This window comes from Delphinapterus leucas, chromosome 6 (genome assembly GCF_059928025.1).
Source record: "Delphinapterus leucas isolate spDelLeu-1000000601 "Yukka" chromosome 6, BTC_Dleu_Yukka2, whole genome shotgun sequence".
NCBI lineage: Eukaryota > Metazoa > Chordata > Mammalia > Artiodactyla > Monodontidae > Delphinapterus > Delphinapterus leucas.
This window is the reverse complement of record NC_143134.1, coordinates 27,023,833-27,051,405: the sequence shown is the minus strand read 5'-3', so window position 1 is coordinate 27,051,405 and position 27,573 is coordinate 27,023,833. Positions and strand designations below refer to the sequence as shown.

At 37.5% G+C, this 27,573-nt stretch overlaps 1 protein-coding gene across 1 annotated transcript in view; it reads left to right on the top strand.

Moving 5' to 3' along the window:
- The window catches only part of LOC111167644 (contactin-associated protein-like 3), a 187,695-nt gene that overhangs the window by 21,501 nt on the left and 138,621 nt on the right, over positions 1–27,573 (top strand). The window contains exons 2-3 of the mRNA XM_089912900.1: positions 16,833–16,943; positions 23,215–23,408. Coding sequence (XP_089769026.1) covers positions 16,833–16,943; positions 23,215–23,408 — 305 coding nt within the window. The remainder of the gene's footprint in view (positions 1–16,832; positions 16,944–23,214; positions 23,409–27,573) is intronic.

Here is a 27,573-nt window from a genome sequence, read left to right as displayed (position 1 = left end):
ATATATGTATCTAATGAGATACCTGAGAATGCACTGCTTTATTCAGCCGTAATCTAATTTTTTATTTACTTGTTAAATGTGTGTGCATGCGCATGCGTGTGCATACACGCACACACACACACTTCCTAAAATGATTGGGTTTTCTACTCTTGTAACGGCAGTGGCCTGTATTTTGGATAAACATGAACAATTAAACATAATGATTGTTTTATGGAAACTTTTTGGGCAGAGACCCAAGTTTTCAGTGAGCTGTTGCTATTAATAATTAAATAATTTTTAGGTAAACATTACATTAAACAACAATGCTATATTATAATTGTGTACCTCAGTGGATTAAACCTGAAAATATTTACCAGGAATTAATTGTGTTAAAACTTTAGGTATCATTTGAATCCAAATTCCAAAATATAAAATTTTCTTTTTTCCCCTATATATTTTGTGTATATTCTTGGAACTCTGCAAATAAATTACTGTCTTGTTTTTTTTCCCCTCCGGGAAAATGAGAAAAGCAGTATTTTATGGAGGGATCATTAACAGGTACTTGTGCTTTGAATGGATTGATTGTACTTGCTGCCTTCAGCTATGAACATCTTTTTGACAACTGTTCCCTGTTGAATCTCTTGGAGAAAAGAAGGAAGAGAGGAAAGGAGGAAGACAAGGAAGAAGGAGAGGGTGAGAGGGGGAGAGATGGATGGACAAAAGGAAAGTATTTCCAAGTTGCAAGACAGCATATGAATGGAGTTTTATCCATAGTCAGACAAGCTTTTTGAAACTTCCAGTTGATTATTTAAAGCACCAAATACACATTTCTTTGCAATGATGTGTATTTTGTTTTCTCATTCTACTACAAAGCAATGAATCTTTAGCTTTGGATTATGTTAGTTATTTTATTTTAAATTTTTCCCAATGAAAATGCCCAAATTACCAAACATAGTGTAAAAAATTCTTGTGTAACTTAAATCTTGTCCTAAAATTTCAACAATTGTTATAGTATTTATGGATCAAATATTATAGTATAGGTGTTATATTTTTGTTAAATTTTGTAAGTTTTTAAAGTCACATGGACTTTTAGAAGAAGCATTCCTGTAAATATAAAGAAACGTCTAACCCTTTCATGTTCACCACAGGTTTTTAAAAAATTTGTGCAGCAGTTTTTAATTCTTCTACAATCATATAATACAGAGAGAAATACATAATTTTGTCTCCAATTTTCAGTGGAGAAAATTGAAGGATAAAAAAATATCTCTAAAGTTTCAAAATAAATTATTCACTCAAAAAATATTTATTAGGTCCTTGCTCCATGAAGCAACTTATATAGAAGCAACATTTGTAGAAGGAAATTATGTGACTTGGCAATTACAGTATTTTGGTAATTCATGTGAACAATGTATGAACAGAAAAATATAAAATTGCACACTTTTTTATTGAATAAATTTGACTTGTAACATTGCATATGTTTAAGGTATACAATATTGTTACTTTGATATATTTATATATTGTTAATGTGATTGCTGAAGTAATATCACATTATATAATTATAATACACATGATCACGTTATATAATTATAGTACAGTATTACTGTCTATTTATTATACTGTTTGTTAGATCTTCATGGCTTATTTACCAATTCTTACAAGTTTGTACCCTTAAAGACCATCCCTCTTGTCCCTGTCCCCATCCCCTAGTAACCACCATTTTATTCTGTTTTTCACAGGTTTAACTTTTAGTTTTCACATGTAAGTGACATCATACAGTACTTGTCTTTCTCTATCTGACTTATTCTCTTAGCATAATGTAGCAAATGGGAGGATCTCTTCCTTTCTCATGGCTGAATAACATTCCACGGTGTATGTATACCACATATTTTTTTACCCATTCGTCCACTGATGGTCTTTTGGGTTGTTTCCATATCTTGGCTATTGTGAGTAATGCCGTGATAAACATGGGAGTGCATATATCTTGTCAAAATCCTATTTTCATTTTCTTTGGATGTATACCCAGAAGTGGAATTCCTGGAGTATATGATAGATCTGCTTTTAAGTTTTTGAGGAACTTCCATCTTGCTTTCTATAGTTGTTAGACTAATTTACATTCCCACCAATAGTGTGTAAGGGTTCTTTTTTCACCACGTCCTCACCAGCATCTGTTGGTCCTTGTCTTCTTGATGATAGCCATTCTAACAGGTGTGAGGTAATGTTTCACTGTGATTTTGATTTGCAGTCCCCTAATGATTAGTGATGTTGAGCATCTTTTCATGTGTCTCTTGGCCATTTTGATGTCCTTTTCTGAGAAATGACTATTTACTCCTTCTTCCCATCTTTTAACCAGATTGTTTGTTTTTTGTTATTGAGTTGACTGAGTTCCTTATATATTTTGGATATTAATCACTTATTCGATAAATGGTTTGCAAAAATTTTCTCCCATTCTGTAGGGTGTCTTTTCATTTTGTTAATTAATTTATTCTTTTGATGTGCAGAAGCTCTTGAGTTTGATGTAGTCCCATGTTTTGATTATTTTCTTTTATTGTTTGTTATTTTGGCATCATGCCCACCAAATTATTGCTAAGACCAATATCAATAAACTTCTCCCCTAACATTTTCTTTTAGGATTTTTATGGCATCAGGTCTTATGTTTAAGTCTTTGACCCATTTTGAGTTAATTATTGTGAGTGATGTGAGATAGGGATCTACTTTCATTGTTCTGCACGTTTCTCCAATTTTTCCAGCACCATTTATTGAAGAGGCTGTCCTTTCTCCACCGGGTATTCTTGGCTTCCTTGTTGAATACTAGTTGACCGTATATGCCAGGGTTTAATTCTGGGCTCTCTATTCTGTTCCGTTGGTCAATATGTCTTTTTTTCCCCCAAGTACAATACTGTTTTTCTACTATGGCTTTGTGGTATAGCTTGAAATCCAGAAGTGTGGTATCTCTGGCTTTGCTCTTTTCTCTCAAGATTGCTTTGGCTGTTTGAGGTCTTTTGTGGTTCCACACACATTTTAGGATTGTTTCTTCTATTTCTGTGAAGAATGCCTTTGGTATTTTGGTGAGGACTATGTTCAATTTGTTGATGGCTTTAGAACTATTGATATTTTAACAATATTAACTCTTTGGATGCTTGAACATTGGTTTGTGTCTTCAATTTCTTTGATTTTGTTTGTGTCTTTCCATTTGTTTGTGTCCTTGATTTCTTTCAGCAGTTTTGCAGTTCTAATTGTACAGATCTTTCACTTCCTTGGTTAAATTTATTCCTAAGTATTTTATTGTTTTTGATGCTATTGTGAAAGGGATGGTTTTGTTTATTTCTTTCTCAGATGCTTTATTATTAGTGTAGAGGAATCAAATTGAGTTCTGTATGTTGACTTTGTATCCTGCCAATTTACTGAAATCGTTGGTTAATTTCAATAGTTTTTTGGCTGATTCTTTGGGATTTTCTATATGTTCAATCTTAGCATCAGCAAATAATGACAGTTTTACTTCTTCATTTCTGATTTGGATATATTTTATTTCTTTGTCTTGCATAATTGCTCTGGCTAGGACTTCCAGTACTATATTGAATAAGAGTAGTGAGACTGGGCATCCTTGCCTTGTTCCTGGTCTCAGAAGAAACACTTTCCATTTCTCTCCATCAGGTATAATGTTACCCTTGTGTTTGTTATACATGGCCTTTATGTTGAAGTATGTTCCTTCTATACCCAGTCTGTTAAGGGTTTTTATTATGAAACGATGTTGTTTTATGTCAAATGCTTTTTCTTTCTCTATTGAAAAAATCATTTGATTTTTATTTTTTATTTTATTGATGTGATGTGTTGGATTTATTGATTTGCATATGTTGACCCATCCTTTCATCCTAGGAATAAATTCCGCTTGGTCATCATATATATTTCTATTAATGTGTTCTTGAATTTGGTTTGCTAATATTTTGTTGAGAATTTTTGCACCTATGTTCATCAGGGATATTGGTCTATAGTTTTCTTTTCTTGTGGTATCCTTATCTGGCTTTGCTATCAAGGTAATGCTAGCCTCATAGAACAAGTTTGGAAGTGTTTTCTCCCCCTCAATATTTTGGAAGAGTTTGAGGAGGATTGGTATTACTTCTTTAAATGTTTGATAGAATTATGCAGGGGAGTTATCTGGTCCTGGAGTTTTCTGTGTTGGGAATTTTTAAATTACTGATACAGTGTCTTTACTCATTATTGGTCTGTTCCTACTTTCTATTTCTTCCTGATTCAGTCATGGTAGGTTTGTGTTTCTAGAAATGTATCCATTTAATTTAGGTTGTATTGGCATATAATTGTTCATAGTAGTGTCTTATGATTCTATGTATTTCTGTAGTATCAGTTGTAATGTCTTCTCTTTTCATTTCTAATTTTATTTATTTGACTCTTCTTTTTTTTCCTTAGTTTAACTAAAGGTTTGTCAATGTTGTTTATCTTTTTGAAGAAATATTTTGTAGTTTCCTTGATCCTTTCTATTGTTTTTCTGGTTTGTATTTCATTTATTTGCATTCTGATACTTACTATTTCCTTAGTTCTGCTAACTTTGGGCTTAATCTTTTCTTCTTTTTCTAGTTCCTTGAGGTATAAAGTTAGGTTATTTACTTGAGATTTTTCTAACATCTTAATGTGTTTATTACTATAAACTTTCCACTCAGATCTGCTTTTGCTGCATGCCATGATATTTGATATGTTGTGTTTTCATTTTCATTTGTTCTGAGATATTTTTTATTTCCTTTTTGATTTCTTCTTTGACACAACGATTGTTTAGGCGTGTGTTTACTTTCCACATGTTTGTAGATCTTCTCATCTCCCTCTTGTTGTGGACTTCTAGTTTCATGCCAATTGTGGTCACAGAAGATAGCTGATACAATTTCAGTCTTCTTAAGTTTGCTAAGATTTGTTTTGTGACCTATCATATGATCCAGCCTGAATGTTCTATGTGCACTTGAGAAGAATGTGTGTTCTGCTACTGTTGGATGGAATATTCTATATGTGTCTATTAAATCTATTTGTTCTAAGGTGTGGTTCAAGTCCAACGTTTCTTTGTTGATTTTCTGTCAAGACAATCTATCCATTGCTGATAGTGGGGTATTGAAGTTCCTACAATTACTGCATTGTTGTCTATTTGTTCCTTAATATCTATTATTACATACTTATATATTTCAGTGATCAGGTTTTGGGAACGTACATATTTATTATTGTTATATCTTCTTCATGTAGTGACCCCTTTACTGACCTTCTTTGTCTCTTCTTACCTTTTTTGGCTTGAAGTGTGTTTTGTCTGATACAAGGATGGCTATATCCACCTTCTTTTCATTTCTGTTTGCTTGGAATATCATCTTCCATCCTTTCACTTTGAGCCTATGTGCCTGTAGAGCTGAAATGAGTCTTCTGTAGAGAGCATAGCGCTGGACCTTGGTTTTTCAGCCATCCACCCACTATGTGCCTTTTGATCGGTGAGTTCAATCTGTTTACATTTAGGGGTGATTATTGATATGTAAGAATTTACTAGTGCCATTTTATCTTTTGCCGTCTGCTTATTTTGTCTCTCTGTTGTTCCTTTTTTCTTCTCTTTCTGTTTGCCTTTATAAGTTGGTGGTTTTCCATGGTGATTTGCTCACTCTCCCCTTTTTTATGTTTATGTTTCTGCTCTAGATTTTTGCTTGTTGTTACCATGAAGTTTACATAAAACATCTTACAGGTAAAATAGCCCCTTTCCTGCTGATGCCAGTTTATCTTCATTTACCTATAAAGGTTTCATCTGCTTACTTACTCTTCCCCTTTCATATTTTTAATGTTAGAAATTATCTCTATGCTGTGATTTCATTACCAAGTTGTAGTATCTATAGCTATTTTTAACGCTCTTTTCCTTTAACCATTATATTATAGTTAAGAATTTAATATACTGTTCTAAAAATGATTTACAGTATTCTAATTATGAGTATTTATCATCTTAATCAGAGTTTTGTGTACTTTTGTCTTTTTGTTTCAGCTTGAAGAGCTCCTTTCAACATTTCTCATAAGGCAAGTCTAGTGGTGGTAAACTCCCTCAGCTTTAGTTTGTCTGGGAAAGGTTTTAATTCTCCTTTATATCTGAAGGATAACTGCCACATAGAGTATTCTTAGATGGAAATTTTTATCTTTCAATATTTTGAATATGTCATTCCACTATCTGTCTCCTGACCTGAAAATTTTCTGCTGAGAAATCTACTGTAGCCTAATGGGGGTACCTTTGTAGGTTGCCGTCTTTCCCCCCCTCCCTGGCTGCCTTTAAAATTGCTTCTTTATAATTGAATTTTGACAGCTTCATTAAGATGTGTTTTAGAGCTCTTTTTGTGATGAGATAACAAGATATTCTGTTAGCTTTGTGGATCTGTATATTCATCCCATCCCCAGGTTTGGGAATTTCTCAGCTATTATTTCTTTAAATAAACTCTGTCCCCTTCCCACTCTCTTCTCCTTCTGGGATGCCCATTATTCTTACGTTTACCTTTCCAATAGAATCAGATATTTCTCATAGGCTTCACTTTTTAAAAATCTTAGTTCACTCTCTTCTTCCACCTGAATTATTTCTATATTTCTGTCCTTGAGCTTGCTGATTCTCTCTTCTACCTGATCTGCTCTATTTCAAGTGCATTGTAATGCATTCTTTATCTCATTTATTGAGTTCTTCAGCTCTAGAAATCTCTGATTCTTTTTTAGAATTTTAATCTCTTTGGTAAAGTATTCCTTCTGCTTGTTATTTTCATTCCTAATATCATTGCATTGCCTTTATGAGTTTTCTATTGAATTTCTTCATAACAACCATTTAAAACTCTTTATCAGTTAGATCACAATATTCCATACCTTTGGGTTTAGTTGCTAGAAAATTGTCTTTTTATTTTTTGCGATACCGTATTACCATGATTCCCTAAATAAAAAATGGAACACCATTTTTATTTAGGTTAAGACTTTGTTTACTTTGAGCCTAAGAATGCAACAGGTTGGTAGTTAGGAGCCTTCCTTTACAGAAGGTGGCGCTATGGCACAAGTTTTTGGTTGCTCTTACCAACGTTAACTAGTTGCTTCTAAGATTGGGAACCCACACAGTTAAAACAAAACAAAACAAAAACAACAACAAAAAAAACAATGCGTGGTGGCAGAATGTGGGCACGGGGGGTAGGTGTGTGTACTTAGCACTTGGGGCTTTGTGGGTGTCCATGGCCTGGTAGAGGTATCCTCAAGTTGGGATGGGGGTGGAGTCCCAGGGGTCCTTCGGTGGTTGGTCCCCTTGCCTCCAAGGGCAGACAGCAGGAGACATTTTACTTCAGTTCTCTTTGTCTATCTACTTACCTTTCCTTTCCCTCTGCCCATTCACTGCAGTCTCTCCTCAGAGAGAGAAACTGGTCCCGCCAGCTGTAATACATGTGGCTGGACAGACTTTCAGTCACTGCCTTCATCCTCCACCTCCTCTGCCAGAAAGGTTGTGCTGGCTTGCTGCCAGAACAGCAGCCGCCTTCTATGCTGTCACAGCCTCCTGCCACCAGCTCTGCAGCCACTTCCCTCAATCTCTGCTCCCTACTCCATGGTCCAGTCCACCCACTTTGGATGCACAGGTGGATGAATCTCTTGGATGTCGGTGTATGCTGTGGATAGATGCTTTTTTTTTTTTTTTCTGGTTATGGACGTCCTAATAGCTGTAAATCAAAGGAGAGAGAAAAAAAAGGAACGATTCACACTATCATGATACTGACATCACCCCAAAACTGCATATTTCATTGCTCTGTGACTATTTCAACAATTTGAGTAAGTTGTGTGGAATATTAGATTTTGCCCCTTAAATGGATATTTCAGATTTATATACAAGCAAGGAAGTTTTCCAATTAATGAGCTATGGATAGTGAAAATCTTTTTAAACTAAATATTTAAAGTAATATCAATACTAATATGAGTCAACAGCTGAGTTTCCCAAGTGCATCTTTCTGGGCACTAGCGTGATTAGGGCTTCAGGTTTTTGAAAGTATGTCTTTTACACTGCCCAACTCTCCAATTCTGGTTTAATAACCACAGAACATAATACAGATACCAGGGCTGCAATTTAGTGCATACTCCTGGTGGCCACGTTGAGGGTCTCTCCTGGCACAGTTGAGGTTTTCATCCACTGCAGAGATCTCTCAGCTCCTGTCCCGAGTGTTGTACATTTCCTTCTCTGAAGAACAGAATGTGTCTTCCTTAAGTACACAAATAAATCCTCTCACTAAATCAGAATTTCAGGGGCAGGGATGGGGAATTGCCCCTTGGGTATCAGTGTCTGAAAAACTGCTGTGTCTATTTCTCCCCTGAATTTCATTGCACAAAATTATACAATCTTGATAAATCTAGAGATGTTACTTGTAACACAGACATGTTCTAATCTTTCCATTTGTGAATTATTTTTGAAAAATATCTGAGTGTGTTGGATTGCTGAATTTTACTGACATGCCCTGTTTAAGCAGGATTGAGAATGCCTTCTGAAATGAATACTTCATTGACAGTCCCTTCCTATTAGTGAGAACCCCTCTTCTCTATCTATATTTTCCTGGGTCCCACTATCACATACCTACCCCACACCCAGCCTGGAAATTAAGACCACATGATTCTTCTGTTAGGATGAACTTGGCTGTTTCAATGTTTTAAGCTCAATATATTTCAGGGTTGAAATATAACTTACATATGGAGATTTAAGAAAGTTGCTCTTGGACTTGTGATCAATTTAATTCAGGAAACATTTATCAAATGCTTACCATGTGCCAGGCACTGTGATAGAAGCTGGAGAAATAAAGATAAATAGTGGTTCTTTAAAAAAAAAAACAGTGCTGTTCCTATATGAGAAGCAGTATGATTCATTAAACTGGCACAAGTTATAATTTTAGAAACACTCCCATCACTGGGAATCTGTTCCTTTTGCTGAATATAATTTTTCAGCAGTCATGAGGGAATAATAATTGGGCTAATTAAAATTGACCTTTACAACAGGTCTAAATCCTTGTCTGCTTAGGGTGCTAAAGCAGGGCAATCCATGAAAAACTACAACCATTCTCCCTCCAGATATTTGATTCCTCTGAAGGCTGGTAGAGTCACACCCTTGCACAATTTTAAAACCATGGAGGGATAGAACTAAGTTTTATAAATGGGCTCCTGGATGTATAACTGGGGGAAAAAAACCCTGAAAGTTTCTCTACTTTCTCAGTAAGTTATTTAAATCATAGCATTTATTTTTAAGTGAATACTCAGGGTAGTTGATAAAGAGAAAGCCCCCCTGCCCTTTTTAAAAAATAAACTTTATTTTTTGAGCAGTTTTAGGTTTATGTAAAATTGAGCAGAAAGTACAGAGATTTCCCATATACCCCCTTCCCTCACACATGCTTAGCCTCCTCCATTACCAGCATCCTTCTCCAGAGTGGTGTTGATAACTTTTTTTATTTTACAATTGATGAACCTGCGCTGACACATGATAGTCACCCCAAGTCCATAGTTTATGGTTCACTCTTGGTGTTGTACATTCTGTGGGTTTGGACAAATGTATAATGACATGTATCCAGCATTATATTATTATACAGAATAGTTTCACTGCTCTTAAAATCCCTTGTGTTCCTCTTATTCATTCCTCTCTCCCATCTAAACACTGGCAACCACTGATCATTTTACTGGCTTCACACTTCTGTTTTATCTAGAATATCATATAGCTAGAATCATATGGTATGTAGCCTTTTAAGACTGGCTTCTTTCACTTAGTAATATGCATTTAAGTTTCTTCTGTGTCTTTTCATGGCTTGACGGGTCATTGCTTTTTATTACTAATGTTCCGCTGTATGGATGTACCACAGTTTGTTTATCCATTCCCTACTAAAGGATGTCTTGGTTGCTTCCAAGCGTTGGAGTTTAATGACTAAAGCTGCTATAAACATTTTTGTGCATGTTTTTGTGTAGACATAAGTTTTCAATCCCTTTGGGTAAATACCAAGGAACAGATTTGGATTGCATGTAGGAATATGTTTAGTTTTGTAAGAACCGGCCAGTCTTCCAAAAAGGCTGCACCATTTTGCATTCCCACCAGCAATGAGAGTTCCTGTTGCTCTCCATCCTCGCCAGCATTTGGTGTCATTTGTATTCCAGATTTTGACCATTTTCATAGGAGTGTAGTGGTATCTCATTGTTGTTTTAATGTGCATTTCTCTGAAGACATATGATGTGGAGCATCTTTTCATATACTTCTTTCTCATCTGTATATCTTCTTCGGTGAAGTGTCTGTTAAAGTCAGCTTTGGACCATATTTTAATTGGAGTTGTTTGTTTTCTTATTGGTAAGTTTGAGTTCTTTGCATATTTTGGATAAAAGTCATTTGTTCGATGTGTATTTTACAAATATTTTCTCCCATCCTATGGCTTGTGTTTTCATTCTCTTGACTGCCTTTTGCAGGGCAGACATTTTTAATTTTAATAAAGTCCATCTTATCAATTCTTTTCTTCATGGATCGTGGCTTTGTATCTACAAAGTCTTTGCAGAACACAAGTTCATCTAGATTTTCTCCTATGTTATCTTCAAGGAGTTTTATAGTTTTGTGCTTTACAGTTAGATCTGTGAACCATTTTGAATTAATTTTTGTGAAGGGTGAAAAGTCTGTGTCTAGATTCATGTTTTTGCTTATGGAAGTCCATTTGTTCCATTACCACTTATTGAAAAGACTATCTTTGCTCTATTGTATTGCCTTCACTACTTTGTCAAAGGTCAATTGATTATATTTGTGTAGGTCTACTTCAGGGCTCTCTGTTCTGTTTCACTGATCTATTTGTCAGTTCTTTTGCCAATACACTGTCTTAATTACTGTACCTTTATGGTAAGTCTTGAAATCAGGTAGTGTCATTCCTACCACTCTGTTCTTCTTCAATATTATTTTGGTTATTCTGGGTCTTTTGCTTCACCACATAAACTTTAGAATCAGTTTGTTGATATCCACAAAATAACTTGCCTGAATTTTGATTGAGATTGCCTTGAATCTATAGATCAAATTGGGAAAAACTGAAATCTTGACAATATTGAGTATTGTCCATGAACATGGAGTATCTCTCCATTTATTTAGTTCTTCCTTGATTAATTCCTCAGAGTTTTGTAGTTTTCCTCATATGGATCTCATGCATATTTTGTTAGATTTATACCTAAGTATTTTATATTTTTTAGGTGCTAATGTAAATAGCATAGTGTTTCAGAGTCCTAATTCCACTTGATCATTGCTGGTATATAGAAAAACAATTGACTTTTGTATTTTAACCTTGTATCCTGTGACCTTGCTATAACCACTTATTAGTTCCAGGAGTTTTTGCATAGATGATCTTGTCATCCATAACAAAGACATTTCTTTCCTAATCTGTATCCCTTCTATTTCCTTTTCTTGTCTAATTGCATTAACTAAGACTTCTAGTAGGATGTGGAAAAGGAGTGGTGAGAGGGAAAATCTTTGCCTAGTCTTGACCTTAGCGGGGAAAGTTTCAAGTTTCTCACCATTAAGTGTGGTGTTAGCTGTAAGTTTTTGGTAGATACTCTTTATCAATTTGAGAAAGTTCAACTCTATTCCTAGTTTACCAAGAGTTTTTACCATGGATGGGTGTTGGATTTTGTCAGATGCTTTTCTTCATCTATTGATAGTACCATGTGATTTTTCTTTGTTAGCTTGTGGATATGATGGATTACATAAACTGATTTTTGAATGTTGAACCAGCCCTGAATACCTGGAACAAATTCCACTTGTTTCAGTATGTAATTATTCTTCTATTTATTTTAAATCTATTTGTTAAAAATTTTATTTTATTTTACTTTATTTTTTTTTGGCCACACCGTGTGGCTTGTGGGATCCTAGTTCCCTCACCAGGGATTGAACCCGGGCCCCCTGCAGTGGAAGCATGTAGTCCTAACCACTGGACTGCCAGGGAATTCCTGCCAGGTAATTCTTATACATTGTTGGATTTGATTGCTAATATTTTGTTGAGCATTTTGCATCTGTGTTCATGAGAAATATTGGTCTGTAGGTTTCTTTTCTTGTAATATCTGTGATTGGTTTTGGTATTATGCTAATATTAGCCTCATAGCATAAGTTAAAAAGTATTCCTCTGCTTCTATCTTCTAAAAGGGATTATGGAGACATGGCATGATTTCTTCCTTAAATATTTGGCAGAATTCACCAGGGAAGCCCTCTGGACTTTGTGCCTTCTGTTTTGGAAGGTTATTATTATATTATTAAAAGAATTATTTAAATTATTGTTTCAAATTTTTTAATAGATATTTGTCTTTCTCTGTCTGACTTATTTCACTTAGTATGATAATCTCCAGGTCCATCCATGTTGCTGCAAATGGCATTATTTCATTCTTTTTAATGGCTGAGTAATATCCCATTGTATATATATACCACATCTTCTTTATCCATTCATCTGTCCTCAACAAAATACTAGCAATCCAAATCCAACAATACATTAAAAGGATCATACACTATGATCAAGTGGGATTTATCCTAGGGATGCAAGGGTTTTTCAGTATCTGCAAATCAATGGCTGTGATTCACCACATCAACAAGTTAAAGAATAAAAACCATATGATCATCTCAATAGATGCAGAAAAAGCTTTTGACAAAATTCAACACCTATTTATGATTAAAGACTCTCCAGAAAGGGGCACAGAGGGAACATATTTCAAAATAATATAGGCCATATACAACTAACCTACAGCTAACATCATACTCAACAGTGAAAATCTAAAAGCATGTCCTCTAAGATCAGGAGCAAGACAAGGATGTCCACTCTCACCACTTTTATTCAACATCGTTTTGGAAGTCCTAGCTATGGCAAACAGAGAAGAAAAAGAAAAGGAATCTAAATTGGAAAAGAAAGAAGTAAAACTGTCACTGTTTGCAGATGATATGATATTAGACGTAGAAAATCCTAAAGATGCCACCAGAAAACTACTAGAGCTCATCAATGAATTCAGTAAAGTGGCATTTTCTTTGCTGAGGAATTTTTAGTCTAGTTTAGACCATAATGCATATTGGAAAGATGCCATTTATATACAGTTGCGTATAAACTGGATTTGAACGTTCTGAAGAAACTAAGAGCATGCATCACCAATGAGCTGTAGTAATCCAAAGAGGTTTGTCTGGGACTGTTTTTTATTTATGGAGGGGGTAGATTTAAGTAGTTTTAGGAGGAGGTCAAGGGTTTGGAAAACACTCAGATAGTGTCACTTAGATTGAGAGGATTAAGGCAACTATGTTTTCCCCAGCTATGGGAAGTTCCAAATTTCTAAGATTTTACCTGGAGAAAAAAAATATATAATTTTTAAAAACAGAAGCTGAAATATTGTTTAATAATTTCAGTATAAAGCTGTTCTGTTGGCAGGACAAACAATAGGCTATTGATTAAAATGATGTTACAATAGGTACAGCTGCTGAGACAATGTTTGATCATTTAATGCATAAGAATTTGTTATAGAAGCATGCACACAAGGATGTTCTGAGCACTCTGATCTGAATCATACATAAATCATGAACCATTATGGTGTGTTTGTATTTTCTATAAGACACATTACAATGGATCATCAGTTTCCCTTTAGAGTTCCTAAGCTTTTCTGAGCTTCTGAGTACATTTGAGCTTCTGAAGGAATGAGTGCATTTCAAAACTGAGATTATTTCATAGAATAATTTCTTATTAATGTGAGTGTTATTATGAAGAGAAATAAACTTGCTTTAGCCTATTTAACTGTAATATTATCTATTTTCATTTGTTAATTCTTATAAGGTTATTACTTGTACTCACCTCATTTTCCCCCTAAGTGGTAAATAGTTGTACTTTTCAGTTGTTTTGCCATCTCGTTTGTTAAAAACAATTATTTATGAATAATTGTTGTAACTTTGAAGCATTTCAGGATTCATCTTTCTTTTTTGGATAGAAATAGTATCTATCAGACTTTTGATAAGAATAATATTCAGTGGAAATCAAATATTTTTTAATGATTCCAGAAAAAGAAAATTAAATTGTCTTAACAATTTTGGCTCCAGAAATCGTAGTATAAAATATAGACATTTCAGATTGAAAACAACGGTTAAGGAGATTTTTGGGGGGCATCTGAGACTTCACCTTACTTGAATGTAATTTAGTTAAAAACACAGTGAATGTACAGAAAACACTGTCCAAACACAGAGCCGCTCTTTTCCAAGTACCTTATTGGACATGGTCACATTTTTTGATCACGTGCATTCTCAAATTTGACTGTGTGGAAGTGAGTTGGAACAACCAATTAGGGTTGTAAAGAAAATGATCACTTTTAAAATTGTTTCTCAAAGGCGAAGATGACTTCATAAGAGCAAGTACATCTTACTCTTTCTTTTTTTCAAGACTAAGATTCATATGCCTTCTTTTGAGGAAAGAATAAAAAATGAGAATATGGCTTGGAACGTTGAATGCTGCCTTCTATATCTCTCTGTAGGGAAAACGTCCTTATAGAATATTTTGAAGAAGCTTATGTGATGACTTGTCTTACCATACTGAAAATAATAAAAGCAAACACTTTAAATTCTCATAGAAACCCTATGAGTTGTGTGATTCCCCTTTGTCCAGTTGTGTGATTCAGTTGTGTGACATCCTCATTGTACAGATGAGGTAACTGAGGCTTAGGGAGGGCCAGTGACTTCCCAAGAGTAGGCAGCTTGGTAAATGCCATGCTCACACCCTGTCTGCCTCCAGGATCTACACTTGGTCCTCACTGTTTCCAACCCAGAAAGGAGAGACCCCAATATGGTGAGATGAGAAAGATGTGAGCAGAGGGGACTGAGTGGGGAGCGTCTGGGGAGACTCAGAAAGGAAGCCGTGCTGGGGGGGTGGGGGAGGCTGGGAAAGGAGCAGGCTTCCCAAGCTAAACAGTTGATGGAGATAATCTTCACTTACCCTCAACCAGCTCTGTGACTTTGAGCAGGTTAGTTAGATCCCTGGGACCCCTTTACCTAAAGGGGGAATGATGCAGGCCTGGTCTGCTCAACAGGCTGTCACCCCTGAGAAGTTGTCACGTTAACATTCGAGTTAGCACAGCTGACTGTGGATGATCCCAATCTTCTGGAATTTTCTGAATGGCTAATAATGCCCCAGTAATGTCTCAACAGCTTTGTACTTGCAGTGCACACACCATGGGTGGGTGCTTCTTTGCTCTTCCTTGTGCCACGGACCCTTCGGGCACTTTGCTGAAGCCTGACCCCTTCTCACAGCAATGCTTGTAAATGCATAAAATGTATACATAGGGTTACAAAGTAGATAGTTATATTGAAATTCTGATATCAATGTACTAGAAATTGTAACATAATGTCTTCTTAGTTATTAGCGCATTAAAAAACAAGATCTAGTGGTGACTTTAATAAATACTGTTATTTTGAAGTAAAGGGGACCATAAACAATATTTCTAGATATCTGTGACAACGATTGCTATTAAAATATCTGTAACTTATGTTGGTAACAAATGCACGGGCACTGGTGAATATAGTCTGGTTTGTCTACATTTTTGACTGAAGAATATGCTAAATTTTAGCTAGAGGTTAGTGAAAATAAAGATGTAATTTGTTCCATTCATCTCAACGGACCCCCTATATCGTATTTGTACCACATGTTAAGAACCCCTGAGCTCTGTGGTTCACTGCTTCAAGTTCTGTGAAAAACCCTCCTGAGCTTTGATTGAACTTCTAATGAATCTTTAGATCAAGCTAGGGAAAACCAGTACCTTAAAAGTAGTCTTCCTATTTGCAATCATTGTAGTCTGAATTTATGTAGTTTTTCTTTAATGTCTTTCAATACAATTTTTATAATAATCCCCATAAATGTCCTGCAAATTCTGTAAGATTCATTCTTAGATACTTCATATGTTTTGTTAGTATTTGCTATTCTATTTAATTTAATTTCTAACTATGGATAAGTTTAGAAATACTATCAGTTTTTGTATAATGCATTGTTAAGCTAGCCAGTGACTTTCAGAATTTCTACCTCCATAATCATATCATCTGGAAATGATAACGGTTGCTTTTTTTTCCCCCAATTTTGTGCTTTTAATTTTTAAATTTTCTCTTACGTACTGATAGGACTTTCAGTGCAATGTTCAATAGAAACAGTGGTGCCTGTGAAAGTGTTCTTTCTGATTTTCAAGGAAATACTTTTAATATTTTCCCATTTAGGAGTGATGTGCAGGAACCAATTTTTAGCAGCTAGCAAGAGCCAATCATTAACTTCTCATGAATTTTGCATGAAAATACAATCATTATTAAAAATTAAATTATATAAATGTAATTAATTAAATCATATTAAAACAAAAGTAATACATTCTGAAAACTCACCACTTCCTACTTTATTTTATGTCATCTTGCTGTTATCAGTGCTCTTGAGGTTACTTACATACCTTGTGTCTGCGTGGTGAAAATACTATATAATGATGTGATGTGTGCATTCTTTTTCCGACTTCATGGTCAGTGACATCACGTTGATAGCTTTGAATTGGCCATGGTACGAGTATTTACACCATAGAAAGTGGCAAATGCTACCAATCAGGGTTTTTAATTTTCCTTAAGAGCCTGTTGTTAAACATTTACTAACACACCTCTGATCAAGACTGATGTTTGCCACAGGCTCTAGCATTTTCCTAGCCTGTTAACTAAAAAGAAAGGAAATTAAGGAAGAAAAGAAGGGAGGGTGGCAGGGAAATAGGAAGGAAAGGAAAATAAAAGGGAAGGAAGAAGAGAGGAAGAGAAGACAGGAAAGCTTTAATCAGTGTATTAACCCAAACGTGGTGTTTCCCCCCAGATAGCTGTGATGCTCCTCTGGCGTCTGCCTTGCCCCGGGCTTCCTTCAGCAGCTCCTCAGAGCTGTCCAGCAGCCACGGCCCTGGCTTTGCAAGTCTCAATCGCAGAGACGGTGAGTCTGCAACTGTCATCTTGTCAATCTACCCTGATTCTTTCACAGACAGAATTATTTTCATTTTTAGTTCATATTCCTTCTTATAGCTCAAAAATTAATTATACTGAGTTTAATGAAGTTGAAGAAAGCAGCAGGTTCATCATATCAGCTAGTATTCATCTGCTACCTTTCTTCTTGCTTATCATCCATTTTTTGGTTTGTTTTGATATCTTCCTTCCCTATTGATTGCCAGCAAATGGTCATCAATAAGATTTATGAGAAGGGAATTATCGGAGTCTAGATTATTTCCAGGGTTATCCTCCAAGGAAATCCAGTGGAGCAGGCTTTTCTCCGACACAAAATAATGCCATGCTTTGCTGGGGATGAATGCCTACCCCCCCAAAAAATGCACCTTTGTCAGTAGTATTTATATTTTGTGATGCTTAGACTTCATCCTTTTTGCATTCTCATTTTACTACTCTATTTTGTATAGCAGCTCGTCTGTACATATCTCTTTTTATCCAAGGCTTTCACAGTGTGCTTACAAATTGTAATGAATTCAGCTACATAACATCCCTAAAGAAAATGTAAGTTTTACGATCAATGGACTTTTTTTCCAAAGGCTTCTGGCTAAGTGAGCAGTCAAGTATGGATAGATAATTTAGTACTCATGGTTTTATTTGAGCATCTCACCCTTGCATTTCCTGACATGATCCTACACTGAATTTAATTAAAAAGAGAAAGGAGCCATTGCTTTAAGAAGAGTAATGGTGTGTCCCTGGGAAGCGGTGGGGGCTTTGGAGCAGAGTACCTGGCCTCCTGCCCTTCTGGGCATCCTGGATTCCTCACTGTTCTCTACATATCAGAGGGAGATGCAGCTATTCTGAGTGACCTCAAGGATGATCTGGAATCATATCTGTTCTGAATAACTCAGGGGGCCTCTGAAAGATGCACAATGATGCTTTTATAGAATTAGACAAGATCTCAGAGCTGCATCTCTCATAAACATGAAGATTTCACAGGAGATGCACAAATAAACTTGGTCATACATTTTATTCAGTCATGAATGAGGTATTTAGTACATGTCTGGATGATTTATAGGCTTGCTGGGCAATTCTTATTTTATTTCTAAGGTGAGAAATTAGCAAAATCATCTTATAGTCTCGTCAATAACAGAACTTCAAACAAATAAGAACTGCAAAGCCTGAGATCAACTCAGATCCGAATGCCTCTCTACCTACCGTGTGTCTCTTTAAAACTTGGTCAGGAGTGTCTATGAGAGAAGCAAAACAAAACACACAGTAGCAATGGATTTTTGTTTATTTTATGCAGAAGGAGCTGCAGCCATGAATGTTAAATGCCAAGGGCATTGAAAGTGGTCACTGGGGACACTGCACATAGAACTTAAGGGAGTCACATATGAACAGTCACACTGTGTTTTTTTCCTTTAATATTACTGGCATTTAATTTGAATCACAAATTAACAAGTATACACTTATTTTTAATTTAATTTTTAATTGTCTGTTTACAAAACCATTATAGGGTATGTCTGCATTTAGTACAGGAGTCTGTTTTACAATTAGGCAGCTGTGTGTGATTTTTTTCATTATGGATGCAGTTTTTGGAAAACTACCTGCTCTCTCCTGCTCAGGCTTCTAGCAGACTGCATAGCAGAAAGGGAATCAGAGGTTACCTAGACAAGTCCAGAGGGAGGATTTCTGCATTTTTTACATCCTGATAGCCAGAAATGGTATATGTAGATAGTTGGAATTGCTCCTTAAGAAATCAGAGCTGGAGCAAATGCTTAAATTTCCCTCAGCAATGTAGGCAGGGTTGTGACAAAAACATCAATATATACATCCCAGAGATCTCTGAGTGGGATGGTCAGGGAGCATCCCCAGGCCCTGCCTCCCTATGGCCCCTTTTTCCTGGGAACATCTGTCACTGCTGCTTATCTCACCCTCTCCCCACTCACCCAGCCCTGCCTGGAATCTGGAATGAGTTTTCTGTGAATTAAGATGCATTTAAGTGAAGAAAGAAATACACAGAGCTTGATGAGCTCCCATTTGAGACAATGTAATGAAGATCTTGGAGGGAAACTTCCCTTGGTTACCATTTCAATTTAGCCATTTACTTGTTTGACATTTAGATGCCCTGGAGATAGGTGAATCTGTTCACTTCAAATTATCCCACTTGACTTTGCTCCCTTAGGTATCTTTCTGCCCTGGACCTAGTTCCAACTTGAAGAAGGCATGAGCTATTCTCCTTTTCACCTCTGGGTAATTTCCACCTCTGGGTAATTTCCCCCTCTGCACAAAGCTGATACTCATTATGACAGTGCATGCCCCGTGGCCACCAGGAGTAGGGGTCATTTTCATCTTGATCAGTGACCAGAATAATTAGGGCCCTAGCTGAGAGTTTCCTGTTCAGCCTTTCCTCTCCCCAGAGACACAAGTCACTGCCTGTGTCTGAGCCAACCAAAGGTGGGGGAAACAATCACACAGGGATAACTAGAGACAGAAACCTTCCAAGATATCTGCCAGTATATCAGTATAAAAGACAGTCTGGCTATTGATAAGCAAACAATACTGAATAACTGACAAATCACAGGGATATGTTCTTAGAAGGGGTAGAGAATGAAAAGGGAGCTAAGCTTTAATAAAATACCCTCACCCGAACCTAAAATGATTGTTTTTTGCTTGCCTGCAAAGCAGAGATTGTAACACCTGTCCCACTTGCCCGGTGCATGGAGGAGTTGTGAAGTAGCACTTAGAGCATCTGAGAGGGTCCTGAGCACATCACATGCTTGTGACAAGTTTTGGCTTTCCTCATTTTCTCTCCTTTATCTAGTATAAAGTGGCAGGTAACGGGCCATTCAGTAATGAAAAGACTGCAATGCCCCACACTCTGGATGTCACCCCTCTTTCACCATGACTGTCTCCCATCTTGTGATCGTGTATGGGAGAGAAAGTATTGTGCTAGATGCTCTAACACAGCTTCTTGAATTCTCATTGCAGCCCTAAAGCATACCTATCACACTTTGCTGGGAGGGATGTTTTGTGTTCAGTGTCCCAAGCTGTGGAACCTTGTTCTGTGCAAGTCAGACCCTCTGGACATGTTCTCCTTTGTATAAATTGTGACACTTTATTCAACTAAGGGGCTGAGGCAGGAGACAGGAGGGTGACAATGGAAAAAGACAGTCTGTGATGCGGTCAGGGGAAGAGCTGGGTGCGAGGGTAAGTTCTTTTCTTGTGGGTTCAGCACTGGTGACTCCAAAACAGTAATTGCAAATTCCTGGGCTCTGTTTCAGGGGGTATTGGTTCCCAGGGGGAATTTACTGAAGATTTGCAACATTTAATAATGCAGGCTGATCAGTTTCAGAACCACTGCTCTGCGGCTGCCAGCTGGTGGGGTGGCTGTGCTCAAGCTTACCCACTTTAATGTTGTTTCAGTGTATTTCGTTTTGTTTTCCATTACAGAACAGTGATCTCCCTTACCCCTCAGTAAAATTGTTTGGTGCTCCCTAACAGTCCTCAGGTTATATTTGTGCATTTCCCACTTTTTCCAGTCATTAGAAAAAAGGGCATCTACCCCAGTGGACTGTGTGCATGGGTGAATGCACAGTAACTCACATCATCACCCTACAGGGGTCTGGGGATTACGCCATGGCTGTGTTATCCAGCTGAAATGAATTGCTTTGCAGCACAGGGAATTCTGCAGTTTCATTACTTTATCAGGGCACCTACTTAATCAGATAGCTTAATTTGCATACCAGTAGCACCTTCTCACCACCTGTAAGGAATATGAAATGTTCAAGGTTGATTACCTGCAGATGTTGAAGAGTGGTTGACAGAGATGTGGCTGCATCTGTGGGAGAGGCTGGTCCCAGGGCAACATGCTGGAAGCATGCTGATGCTTTTCACTCTTGCATTTCTGTACATGTGGTACCCGTGTTAATGATACTTCCTGCTTCAAGAGAAATTAAAGATGACAGAGAAAGATTGTGAAATGCAAAAAGAAAAAGTATCTTCAGTACATTCTTTACAACTTTGATACTAAGAATACAGGACATTTAGCAGTTTCTCAGAGATTTAAACTGATTCATATAAAACTTCAAATGTAGAACCTTTAAGTTAAAATGATCAGCTAAATGCCAACACCTAATTTCTGACTTCTTTTGGCAATTATTATAAAATTACAGGCAGTTGCAGAGTAATGTTACTTGGGACTATTAGTTAACCCTCAGCTAGAACCCAGAAGGACTTATCATTCATCAAACATTAGATGGGACCTTTGCACAAATCAGTAGAAGTAGCAGAGAGGTGTTGGGTGGTGATCAATCTTGTTATTAAAGACAAAGACTGAAAATTATCACAGGTTGGAAGACACTAAGGAGACAAGGTGACTAAATGCAATGTGGGATCCTGGAACAGAAAAAGGGAGTTAGGGGAAAAACTGGAGACATCAAAATAGTTTGTCGTTTTGTTACCATTGTACCAGTGTTAATAGCTTAGTTTTGATAAAAATACCATGGTGATGTAAGATATTAACATTAGGACACACTGAGTAAAAAGTAGACAGGAATTCCCTATCCCATCTTTGCAACTCGTTTGTAAATCTGAAATTATTTCAAAATAAAAAGTTTAAAAATACATTACAGAACCACCAGAGTTGTGGCGTATTTAAGATGTGGATCAAAGGAAAAGACATTGTGCTTGTGGTTGAGAGGAAATTTTGGAATAAAGATTGCAGGAAATGAGGAAATCTTAGAAAGTTTTTAAAGAATTTGTACGCTTTAAATTTTGCTAAGGGTTATACATGTAGTGCAGTTAGTGGAGGACATAGTGAAGCAACAGATGTGCCCACTTGCTAGTTTCACCTCCACACCCTGATGTAAGTGCTCCACTTCCATTTTCCTTTGAGCTGTCTTGTAGCCATGTCACACACCGCCTGACATGTACTTGGTCGTAACAGCTTTTGTAAACAGGACATGGATGTTAATAATAGCCCCGAATAAAAAGATAATAAATGTTGTCTAAAGTGTCAGACCTTATTATGAGAGCCTCAAAATAGATGTCAGGACAATGCGGAATAATTTTTTTGTGTGTGGTACGCAGGCCTCTCACTGTTGTGGCCTCTCCCGCTGCGGAACACAGGCTCCGGACGCACAGGCTCAGCGGCCATGGCTCACGGGCCCAGCCGCTCCGCGGAATGTGGGATCTTCGCGGACCGGGGCACGAACCCGCGTCCCCTGCATCGGCAGGCGGACTCTCAACCACTGAGCCACCAGGGAAGCCCGGGGAATAATTTTTTTTAAGCTGGCTTTTTTGTGTTAGGGACTGTTTACATGACACTGTGTTTTCTAGACACGGACAATTAGCAAAATATCAGTTCCCGAATGCATTTCAAACCTATTTCCCAATTTTTATATTGCATAATAATTTAAATTCAGAAAATTTAATATGACATCTAAATCCAAATTCAAAACCCATGTTTCTGTTAAACTAGAAGAACAAAATATATCAATAATACATTCACAGGTATCCCTAATTCTTCAGTTTCTCACAGGCACTGGAGAAAACAAAGCACAGTAATTTCCACTCTGCACCTATTGTCTTGAATACCTGAGAAACTCCTCCTTATTCACTTCCTCTGGGTTCTCTCTCACCCTCCTTGCTGCCTTTTTAGAACTCTCCCTCCCTACACAGAAAGCACTTTCACCTCCACCCCTCCCATATTACATTTCAAATCGTTCTGTGAAATGTCTGCTTCTCCTATGAGTCTGTAAGCACCTTGAATGTAGGGCTAAGCCATAGCCATCTTTGTTATCCCAACATTCAACATTGTACCTCCTCATGCTGGGAATCCAGAATTAAGGTATTCTAGCTTTATTTTCCTTTATGTCCAACAAAGGGCAAGTCATGCATTGAAGCCAATAAAGACACTAGTTCCAAGCACTGATGTAATGGCATGGTGTTTAATTGTCCACCTATTCCATTAAGCAATTTCACTTAGCGGGACACCCCAATACCAGAGAGTCAGGGGTTATGAACTAAGAAACAAAACAATTAATATAAGCTTCATCCATTTACATTTAACCTGTGTTTTTATTTTGTGTTTGTGTGTATGTGTGAGAGTGTGTTTGTATAATTATGAAGCATTATATAATGCAGAATTTGAAACTATGATTTTCATAAATCTTATTTATGATCCCATTCTTACAGGTTAATATAGATTTCAAAGATTTCTCTGTCCTTACTGGTTTTCTTATTTTTATTCCCACAAAAAGGGGCTGGTGGCTGGTCTCCCCTTGTGTCAAATAAATACCAGTGGCTGCAGATTGACCTTGGAGAAAGAATGGAGGTCACAGCTGTGGCCACCCAGGGAGGATACGGGAGCTCCGACTGGGTGACCAGCTACCTCCTGATGTTCAGCGATGGCGGGAGGAACTGGAAGCAATATCGACGAGAGGAGAGCATCTGGGTATGTGCTTTACTGAAAAGCAGTCTGTCGGAGTATGAATTATGCCAGTTACTGCATGTTGCTGCCCATCTGTCAGATCAAGTATAGAAACAGAGCCTCCTAAGTTACCTGAAAATGTTTCCACTGAATGTAAGCCACATGTGACATTCCAGAATACACCGTCCATGGCTAATTTATGAAATAAGTAAAAAACAATTTTATAATGTAGCGAAATATAGAAAATGTCTTCCCATTATTCCTTTAAATATTGTGAAGTCTAAGGAATAAATAAGTCACATACAACTGATTTTATTTTTGTTTTATAACAAACACAATAGTTTATATTGCCTCAGCATTTTTAAATAAAGCAAATTCATTTTCTCTATGCCCTCTGATAAAGTGAAATTTCTGAAAGACCCTGAACATGTAAAAAAAAATGTAATGGAGAGTCTCTCTGTGGAGGACTTGTTGAGGGATGTGTTGAGTTCCTGCTCCAACCGGAACTTGGGCACCATGTGGCCCCTCGTAATTTATGGACAATAGATCCCTAGGATTCTTTGGAATCATAACTATTTTACATCAGGGACATCGTTTCTACTTCTGATTACATATCCATGCTCCTTTTAGAAGAATTAAATTTTGTTTGCTTAACTTTTTGAATATTAAAATATATGTAATTTATTATATATTTAGCATTTCATACCTTTAAATCACAGTCTGCTCTGAATGAGAAGCTCTAAAAGTGGAGTGTTGTAAAGGTCTGCAGCAGGTTTGCAATTGGCTGATGGGGTGTGGCCTGAAGAAGATTCATCAGGTGGAGGAGAAATTACTTTTTTCCTCTTATTAAAAATATAATTTAGATGGTCGCCAAGAGCCGGGGGAAGGGAGGAATGGCCTGTAAGTGCTTTAATGAAGACAAAGTTTCAGTTTGAGAAGATGAAAAAGTTCTTGAGATGGAGGGTGGTGATGTTTGCACAACAATGTGAATGTTAATGTCCAGAACTGTACACTTAAAAGTGGCTAAAATGCTAAACTTTTTGTTATGTATATCTTATTACCACAATAAAAAATACACAGTGTATCTTCCATTTAATTTAGGCTAAGAATGTTGTATAACTGAAAAAATTTTTTTTCTTAATTCGGGGTAAGGAGAAAATTGTCAGCTAAAAAGCCGTTATGTCTTAGCACATAGATTATCTATAAAACTAATAGGCAACAAAATGATAATATTCGTTGGGTAACAAACTGCCCTCATTTGAATTTCCTTAGAACTCTGTTAACTTATTATAACTTAATAGATTGTGTTCTACTTAATTTCTTATCCCTGGAGCTTTTATTAGTTAGTCAATAAATGTTGATGCAAATTGAATCAAGAAAAACTAGTTAGTTGTCTAATACTAGATAAAAGAACAAAGTGGGAGGGGATATGTGAGTGTTTTTAGGGCTGGCTCACCTAGGGCTTCCAAACAAGTAGTTGCCATGTGTATGATCAGAAGCAGGTATTGATGCTGTGCTCGTTCTAAGAACACCAAGTCCAAAGCAGGGTTAAGGTCAATATTGCTTAAGTAAGTTAAAGCTTAATGAAACATCTACTTACATAGAGAACTTTTGTTCAAAATTAAATATTATTTTTCAAAATTAGTTAACTAATAGTTAATGCCTACTTATTCTTCATTGTATTAATTAAGGTTCATATTTTTGCCCTGCTCCAATCCCATCTGATTGAGCAACTCTAAAAATTCTTGTTTTTAGTTAAGCAGGTTGGAGAGGAATCATGTGTAAGCATCACCATCTGCTGATTTCTTTAAAGGTCAGGCACCCTTGGGGAAGTAGGGTCAAGAATATAGTGGCGGGGCTTCCCTGGTGGCGCAGTGGTTGAGAGTCCGCCTGCCAATGCAGGGGACACGGGTTCGCGCCCCGGTCCGGGAAGATCCCACATGCCGCGGAGCGGCTGGGCCCGTGAGCCATGGCCGCTGAGCCTGCGCGTCCGGAGCCTGTGCTCCGCAACCGGAGAGGCCACAACAGTGAGAGGCCCGCGTACCGAAAAAAAAAAAAAAAAAAAAGAAAGTCCAAATCAAGCACTCCTTCTCTGGCCTTAAAAGTTTTGTGGATATTCTCCCTGTCGTAATTTTTTTTAATGACTTTTCTTGTTCTTCTCGGTCTATCTGCTGTCTGTGCTAACTTTGTCCACTAATACATGTTAACTCTTTCCAAATTCCGAAAACTCTGAGAAAAAGGTCTATCCTCACTCCTTACTGAAAATGGACATGAGATGATAATAAGACAAAAGGTCTTTAGTTATGTTACTTTGGGCAAGTTGTCCATATGCTTTGCCACATGTTTGCCATGGAATCTTAATTAATATGTGAAATGCAATGTATACCTCTCTAAATTCTCAAAATTATAAAATTGAGACATGGTAAGCCACAAAGTCTTTGACTAAAGGATTTGAGGACTGCAGGTCCAGTTACTGAAGGTTAGTTATCCAAATTAATTTTCTTAAAAAAAAAGAAATTATGTTCTTCACTGATGATATGTTCCACTTTAATATTTTTTCTTAATGAGTGACTGCTTCCATGGCTGAACTGGATTTCTTTGTGAAAATAACCAAATAAATTAAATACTCAGATCTGTGAAATACATTCCAAAAGGGTTTTATTTAAATGGAAATATAGGAATGTGTCTTACATGACAGAAAAGGCATCACCATCTCTCACCAAGGGATGCACTACATCTCAGGACATACAAACTCTTTTGATGTGCAGAGTAAATGTCCTCACTTGAAATGTAGTGGAAGAAGTATCACTGTTCGAACAAGTTTAGAAGGGGTGCGTTTCCTATACGATGTGAACAATCATGGTTTATATCGGTCATTTAGTAAACCAGGTGGCTTGACCAAGCTTGATGCTAAACATCCATAGGACTTAGAAGATGAGTTTGCAACTTCAGCCCGACTAAATCAGAAAATAGCCAGAGTCTTAGGACACTGAGGACCATAGAACAGCATTGAAGTGAGCAATGCAACAGATCAGTGATCACTGACAAAGTTCACTAATGTTTATTTTCTACTGTTTCCCTGAGAATATGTCAGCAAACACTTACATCAATCTACTTTGACTCTTAGGTTCATTACAAGAATTTTGTGGGGCAGCGCTTGCAAACCAGGATTCTTACCTGCAAGCTAATGTGAGCTCTGAGCTCCTTGGGGGCCTCTGGACCGGGCTGGGGAGAGGTGTGGGCTCCAACCACTGTCCTGCTCTGAGTCTGGCTCTGTGAGCCTCCCTGGTGGGCAGGAGAGGCCCGTGAGTGGGCAGTCTAGAGCGCTGGCCGTATTCTAGAGGGGTGTTGGGGCAGCTCCATCACTACCCTCCTGGACACCTATTTGGTCTTCTTCGGACCCTATAGCAAGCCTTGTCCTTCCCAGGCCACCTGCCTGCCCTGACTCTGTCTCTTCTCCCTCCCCATTCCAGTTGTTTGGGAACAATGGGCTGATGCTATGAGAGCCCTCTCCTCTCGGGAGACCGTGGCTAATGGTGTCCACTGCAATGGTGTCCTCTGTTGAGGCTCCTCTGGCCCAGGGACCACTGGGTCCCTGTTGGCCATGGGGACCTTTCCTCCTGCAATTCCTGGGTGTTTTTCCTTCTATTTTATCAATACCTTGTCTTCATTCTCATCTTACTATTTCTCCCTCTTCTCCTCTATCCTTCTATTCTTTCCTTATCTATTTTTTTCACCTATCATTAAATATTTTTCTCCTTATTTCTCTCTCCTCTCTCCATTTTTCCCTATATCCCTCTTCTATCTGTATTGTTACAAATTCTAGAAAATCAACTTGAATCAGTCTAGGTAATTTGGGAATCTGACCACACGGAGAAGGGAGGATTTAGCTGGGTCTCTGGCATGTGTGTAACTAAGAGGCAGCCCTGCCCTGTGCCTTCTGTGGATTAGCTTCTGGCATTCATTTTCCTGTATTGGTTCAAAAATCTGAGGAAAGGCTCAGACTTACTTGGCTCTGGCTCAGGGGAGTCTCAGATCTCACCACCTGTGAAGAGCTGATCTGATCAGGACGGCTCCCAGCCCACCCTACACTTAGCACCGAAGCCCCTGGATTGGTGGGTGGGGCCATGTAAAGACTTTATGTCCACCCTAATGGGGGCACTTAGAAGGGAGGGATGCTGGGAGGGCC